The 7,458-nt window shown below is 53.4% G+C and overlaps 1 protein-coding gene across 1 annotated transcript; it reads left to right on the top strand.

The window, feature by feature from the left end:
* Nucleotides 1–1,684: 1,684 nt before the first annotated feature.
* Nucleotides 1,685–2,860, top strand: M406DRAFT_35988 (family 18 glycoside hydrolase; the record flags this gene model as incomplete). The annotated part of the gene is made up of 2 exons (XM_040923985.1): nt 1,685–2,291; nt 2,385–2,860. 2 exons carry the CDS (start codon nt 1,685–1,687, stop codon nt 2,858–2,860), a joined length of 1,083 nt encoding a protein of 360 aa, XP_040782190.1.
* Nucleotides 2,861–7,458: the final 4,598 nt, after the last annotated feature.

The raw sequence follows: 7,458 nt of genomic DNA, 5'->3' as shown, positions 1-7,458 counted from the left end.
ATTAGCTGTGATCCATGGGGCATTGACTGATTGGCGGTGCTGTTGCTGGTGGTGCCGGTGGTGGGAGGAAGATCGGGGAAACAGGCTAACATGATCTTTGAGGTCAGAAGGGCACACACTCTCGTCGTCGTCGTTGTTGTTGTTTGATAATAGAAGAGAGTTTGAGCGTGTCAAAATGACGGGGACAGGTCAAGACAGGACAAGACGACCAGATGGCACAAGCTCAAAGGTTGCTGCTGCTACTCACAGAAGAGTCTAGCAACCACCTCCCCGGCGGCGCACCCACATCTATCACTACGATATGAGTAGGGCTATGAAGCCGAGGCTGTAAATGTCACCAGGGCCGCCATCAAGGTGCACTGTAGATAATCCTGCAAAACCTGACTCGGATACAGTTATTATCGCCTGGAATGTGGAAATTGCGAACCACGACGGAACAGAAAAGATAACGAGATAGGGAGGACGGGTGGGCAGGTATGCTTTGTCACGTAACAATAAAGAGAAAAGAAAAAGAGAGATTGAAAGGTGGTTCCGTGGTATGTACTTAGATAGAAAGAGAGAGAGTGGATCGTCAGGACAGGATGGGATATCAAATGACTGCAGCCATCATCCAAATTTTTTTTTTCTCTCTTTCTTTTTTTCTTTCTTTTCCTTTCCCACCTCTCCCGCGCCCAACTGATCGGCAAACCTGTATGACCTCAACTCTGGACGAACTATTTCCACATCTGACATGTGCTGAACTAGAGTCTGCAGTGGGGTGGTTGGGTGGATGCCCTTGAGATCTGCAAGAGAAGGAGAGAGAAAGAAGAGGAGCAGGCGTCTGGGTCCAGAAGGTGCAGGTAGCATCGTGGTCAGTAGTTGCTACAGTGCTATGAGCAGTAAATGCATCACCAGACAGGCCCACCCCTGCCCTAAGGTAACCGACACTAACCGCGTCGCTTATCTCGTCCGTACCGAGTTTAGCCTCTTCCGCGCCCGGTGCCACTGGACTTCTGCTGTTGCAAAGGATGTTTTTCAAGGTTTCAGGGCTCCAGAGCCTAAAATTCTTGGCTGTAACTCTACTACTACTGCCGTTGTTATAGTACATATGTTAAAGCACATAGTACTGTACTACTGTATGTATCATCCGATGATGTTCAATTGTTCGGCATGACCTTCAATTTTTCATTTAAATTTGTTCTTTCAATTCACTCCTAGCTGTTGATTTCTTGCTCGCTCTTGAATTGATTTTAATAAGCTCCAATTGATCATGCAATTCTTTGCACTACGATAGGTATAAGGGTATTAGGGGCCCGGGGAGGGGGGGGGGGTGATTTGCTATGCTTCAGCAGGTCGCCAGGGGGTGGTGGCCCTATTGCACAACCCTTGAAGGTAACTACAGTAGTATAGCAGTACCCCTCAACGCTCACTTCTGCACACACTTCACATGTGTGATCAGCTGCTGTATATCCTCGTCGTCCTCAAGCAGACATGGCGACGAGTTCTCATCTATAAAACCTTGTTTCTACTCAGTCCGTCCTATTTTCTGCGGCGTCTCATCTGGCCGCGATCGCAGCCCCGCTTCTCCCCAGACGACACGACCCCTCCTCCTCCGTCAACTCATCATCAGGCCCATCAACCTCACATACACCAACAACAACAAGCTCATCTCGTCGGCAGCAGCACGCCGACGATGAACCTCAAGATGGCCCCACTCCCGAGTCCTGACCTCCCCAGACTTGTCATCTACTTCCAGTCTCACCACAAGCCCGATGGCAGCCCCGTCTCCCTCTTACCCCTCATCCAGCAGCCCGGCATCCGCCTCACCCACCTCAACATCGCCGCCTTCCACATCAACCGCAAGCCCGACCCGTCACATATCATCACCCTCAACGATAATGTCCCAGGCCACCCGTCATTCACCACGCTCTGGGCTGAGGCCCGCATCTTGCAGGCCGCTGGTGTCAAGGTTATGGGCATGCTGGGCGGCGCGGCCAAGGGCGCCTTCGCCAAGGACACCCTCGACAGCGACGACGAGGCCACCTTTGAGAGGTACTACGGTGCCCTGCATGACATGGTGCTGCAGCGCGGCCTAGACGGGCTCGACCTGGACGTCGAGGAACCCTTCAGCTTGGCTGGAATCGTGCGGCTGATCGACCGCCTGCGGGCTGATTTTGGGAAGGACTTCATCATCAGCCTGGCACCCGTCGCACCGGCGCTGCTGGACGTGCGGCGGAACCTGAGCGGGTTTGACTATGAGGCGCTGGAGGTCATGAGAGGGAGAGACATTGCGTTTTATAATTGCCAGTTCTGTAGGTGGTCATTCCTCCATTTCTTTATCTTTCTCTCTTTCTCTCTACCCTAGTTTCTCTCGTTTCATGTCACACTGACTGTCGAGTTTACAGACTGTGGATGGGGAGACTGTAGTAACCCCATCCTCTACGAGATGATGCTGATGAAGGGGTGGAACCCAGCCAAGGTCGTGGTCGGCCTTGTCACGAACCCGGCCAACGGCTCCGGTTTTATCCCCTTCGACGTCCTAGCCACCGTGGTCCCGCTGATGGTGGGCCAGCACAAGCGTTTCGGTGGCATCATGGGCTGGGAGTACTTCAACAGCCTGCCAGGCGGGCGCGAGAAGCCGTGGGAGTGGGCGCAGTACATGACGCGGATCATGGGGACGGACCGCACCACAGCACCCGATGTGGTCATGCCGGTGGGGAGGGTCGAGGTGCCGCCGCCGCCGCCTGCTGCGCCTGCTGAAGGGCAGCAGCAGAAGAAGTTAATAGAAGTAGATGCGGATGAGGACGAAGAGGGCGGGAGGGAGGTCCCGGTGCCGGATGCTTTTGAGTATTATTCGGATGGTCTAGGGGAGGAGGAATGAAAAATGAGGCGGGGCGAAAGCGGCGGAAGCATAACCCAAGCGAAGCAAGCTACTGCATGCAAGATTTTCACTCTTTCTATGGCGTTCACAAGGGGATAGACGACGCCATCTTCCCACACGACGGTGCAAACAGACAGACCATCGACTGTCCGTATCAAGATATAGAATGGTTGCATTGGCAGCAGAGCTGGATGGGAAAACATACGATAGATGGTGTATTGGTTCCTGACACAGGCACACACACACACCTATGGGGAGCTATTAGTCGTCCGAGGGGCTGGATCCGTGTGTGCGCGCGTGCGTATTGAAGACGAGGTAGCCGAACAGAGCAGCCCTGAATGGACACGAGCTTGCCCGACGCCCATATTGAGTCCGAGGCTGCCCCCATCATATGGTCTCTTTTGCCCCCTTCCCCCTCTCCTCCGTAGCTTCGCCGTCTTTTTTTGCCTGTCCGACAAGAGTCCGACAGCACAACCCATTGCCAGGCAAATGAGACCCCCGGGGGTGTTGCTGATAGACTGACCCGGCTTCCCGAGGTCTCAAGAGTTCGTCAGCAAGCAATAGTCAGAAAGTCTGCCTGGGGCGGAGCAACCGGGGTATTATTCCGTATTGAACCGAAACTGCATATTCAAGAACCAATACCGGCAAGAGAGAAAGAAAGAAGGAAAGTAAACTGTGCTTCCTGTCCTGTACTACATAATAATTCAAGCCTCGAATCGGGGTGGCTTGACGAGTATTGGTGCATAGCCCTGCTCTGGTAACACGAGGGTCTGAAAAACAGGTCGCCTCGAGGGGGGGAAGGTTTGGGCCTCGGGTTGTGCTACGTTGACACCTGTTCCCGGGCACACGAGGGACACACGACGGCGCAAGCCCCTCAGCACTGTAATTGGGATAAGGAGAGGAGAGGAGAGGGTCGCCGCGTTGGTTGTTAGTTTGACAAGTTTTGGCCCCCCCCCCCCCACCTTCTCACGTTTGGATGTCTGTACGTACTGTATGTATGTATGTCTTATGATGAAAAAGCCCCCAATCGATACATGCAGATGGGATGAACGCTGCGTGTCTTTTACCCCTGGCAGGAATGCCATGTGGGAGAAATACGACTGTACAGTACCGACTTTGGGGGAATTTGGGGTTGTACCGATTACTTACTGGAGTGCCCACCCAGGAACGACATTTGGTGTGCAGATAGAGGAGATGGGGGTGAGATGACACGCTTGGACGAGGGGTGCCTCGTTGACAAGAACGGGTTGTTATAAAAAAAACTCACCGGTGAAGAATGAAGGATCTCGTCAGGCTATTCTTACATTGTCTCGCATTGACCATTTAACGACGTGCTTCCCTCCTTCATGACCAAGCTGTTTAGTAACGAGGCACAGATGAGCAATTATGATGCGAGCAGTTGTGAGAAATGACTCTTTCTTGGTATGAACATTCCGGCGGTGTGAGATGTTCACTGCAAATGGGATATTTTGCGTGGACGTGGGGGTTTGGAGATGATTGGGAAGGGGCTTGTTAGTCCCTTTTTTTTCTTTTCCTTTTTTAACCTTTCTTCCTTTACTTTCTTCTCCATTTTTTTCCCCTTCGAGAAGGCTCTCGTAATACGGCAACCCAGCAAGCCGATGGTTGGCTGTGGCTGTGTCTTGGATTTGTAGTAATAGAGAGAGAGAGAAAAGTATCCTAATCCACAACAAGATGAGGCGGTTGATGACTGTACCACCATATTTCAGGCTACTCGGTGAGGATCGCCGACCAGTCAGGTTGCTTGGAAGCCGCTACAGGATTCGAAGACATCAGCGCAGTAACGTCACTTCATGTGGGCAGCGCGCTCGGGCTTTGAGAGAGGGACAAAAAAAGGAGAAGAAAGAAGGCCAGCGTCTAGTTCCGATTAGGGTTGAACCTTCCAAGTTGCGGTAGAGTATGGACGAGGACGAGGCAGCAATGACGCCAAGCTCTTCCCGTAAACGAAACAGGAACGAAAGTTTCTTCCTGCAGAGCATCGATACGAAAATCGTCACACCGGTTTTGCCAGCCCTGAGGACTCGAGGCCGAACCCGAGCCGATGACATGCAGCCAGCCCCTGACCCCGTGCACAGACAACTCTCCTGTCTTTTTCTCTTTCTCTCTCAGTGTCCCGCTCTCTCTCACCGCAGTCCGGATGGGACAATGGAGAGAACGAGATCGATCTGATCTTTCTCCCCGCGGTGGAACAGGCGTTCCTGAGAGATCTTGATGGGAAAGGGGAGGGGCCAAACCCCAGGCCAGGCCAGGCCAAGGCCAGGTACAGGCGCTCGTTCCTCCGTAGGGCTGCATCTTTGTTGCAAGCCGTCGTACGAGGTTACGAGCGTGAAAAGGCGCCCAGTGTGACGTGCACCAAAGGAGAAAAGGGGGGGCACAAGACAGCAAATGGCCCGAGATTGGTTAGGGCTTCGTAGTGAAGAAGATGGAAAAAAAAAAGAAAGAAAAAAAAAGCTCAAAAACATTTGCTTCGCTTGAAAGCATGTTGCTGACGTTCGCAATGTTGCGGTGAAGAGTTGGTACTTCGTGTGCGGGTAGAAAGAGGATTGTGTTTCATGCATGCACCTTGTTCCAGGACAGAAAGAAAAAAAGAAGAAAAACATGGAAGAAAGGCGCAGCACACCAGCTTGTCGGTCTCCAATCCCAGCTTGCTTGCTTAATGATGGCAGGGCCCTGGCGTAAGCGCGTACCGAAGCGCATGGCATCAGGATGAGACATTCTCAAGGCAACGAGCAATGACAGAAGAGTCCCCGGTGCCCCAAAAAAGAGGAGCCGCGGGAGATCAGTAAACAGCACGGCAGCAACCAAACAAGTGCCATCCCCCAACGGAACCACCCGGCGCCGTCAGATCCGAATAGGGCTGCATGTAATACTAAGACGTAGACCGGCGGCGAGGCCGTGATCTGCAGCGCACGTCGGTTTTCGTACCATTGGTGTATTATTAATAATATTCTTGACTTGTTTATGTTCTCTCTCTTTTGTCTTTGTGCAGGCCTCATAGCACGGCACCTGTACGCCGGATGACTCCCCCCCCCCCCCCAATTCTTTTTTCTTGTGGTGTTGGCGGTGACTGAATTCTGACGTGCATGACGGGTGGCTTGGATATTTACGGCTTCCTGTCTGGGACGATCCTGATCCACACCGTGTCTGCGGGTGGCTTAGATAATGTGCCCGTGATAGTAATCGTAGCAATGTATTTTTCGTTCCTTGGGACGAATGGGGGGGTTTCGTTATAGTGCCAATTAGTCAGGCACGATTGGAGCCCCTCTCCTCCTCCGGATGTCTCGGTGCGATGGTTGCGCCTTCCCCCTCCATCCTCATGGAAACCTGCGGAAGAGCAAGGACGAGCGAGTCTGTCCAGAGCTCGCGAGGGCTGTCAGAAAAAGGAGAAGGATGGAACGGGGCATAGACACAGAGAGAGGGAGAGATAGAGAAGCCCCGCGTCTCCCGTGTCTTGGTCGGCCAGGGGCTCCGGACACTCAACTGGATATGACACACAGGGAGAGCCTGTAGCCGGTAGCCTATCTTGGACTACCACATTAGCAACTCTACTATGATAATTATCGCGAAGGATTTGCTACAATCCTCTGTTCAAGTTACCCCAGGCCGATGCAACGGCAGACCTATTGCGACCCACCCAGCTGGATGATATACACCACAAGTAATTTCGAAACATAATCCTTCCAAGAAACATATACCAGGTTATTGTGCGCTCACTGGCCCGAGCACACAGCAAGAGGGCTAGAGAACCATGATGTACATAGCATCAGCCTGCAGCAGCGCCCAGGGGGGCCCTGGGAGCCTAAGACAGGGTAGGGGAGAAGAGCTCCCCCCCCCCCCCCTGGGGCCATACCCTCAGCCCTACGCACCGACGATCCTGTCCCTTGTGTGTGGTGCACCTCAGAGGGGTGGGACGGACGCTGCGGGCAAGCTCGCACTCTGAACCACCACGACCCCCAATTTTAGAAAACAAGCTGGGCATAGTGGGAACTCTTACCAGGCAGCTGGAGCTCCATCCGGTTGTCTTACCAAAGCCCTTTTTTTTTTTTTGAAGTGCCGCTTTCTTGGTAACCCACCCTCCCACTCCACCCCCCCTGTTGCCTGGCTGCGATCACAAGCGCAGCTGCTTTGTCAAGGCCCGTGGGGGGAGAGAAAGCGGTTTTGGCCCCAATGGGATCCCGGAACATGTGTCTGATACCACATGGCGAGCAGGGGCGGCAATCCTCTTCCTCTTCCTACCTACTACCTACCTCCACCACAACTACCACCACGACTCCTACGGCAACGCGGCTGGCCTAGGTCTCGGCGTGGTAATGGCTCATACCCTTGAATCCTTAGTCTGTCATGGGGGGTGGGAGGGAGGCTGAGTGTCTGCCTGTGCCTGTGGCCCATGGCGTGTGAGTCAACAGACTGGTTCCCGTAAGAGATGAGTGTACCTACTGCGAGTCCCGCGTTCCAGGAATGGTGTTGGTGAGAAGCGAGGAGGATGAGGCTGACGTTTGCTCGGGCTGGAACGGGTACGGTAGATGCATTGCCCACACACAGCCAGCCATAGAGCTTAACCTCCAGGCACGCAGGCAATA

The sequence above is a fragment of the Cryphonectria parasitica genome (assembly GCF_011745365.1).
Source record: "Cryphonectria parasitica EP155 unplaced genomic scaffold M406scaffold_1, whole genome shotgun sequence".
In the NCBI taxonomy this organism is placed as follows: domain Eukaryota; kingdom Fungi; phylum Ascomycota; class Sordariomycetes; order Diaporthales; family Cryphonectriaceae; genus Cryphonectria; species Cryphonectria parasitica.
This window is presented reverse-complemented; position numbering and strand designations above follow the sequence as displayed.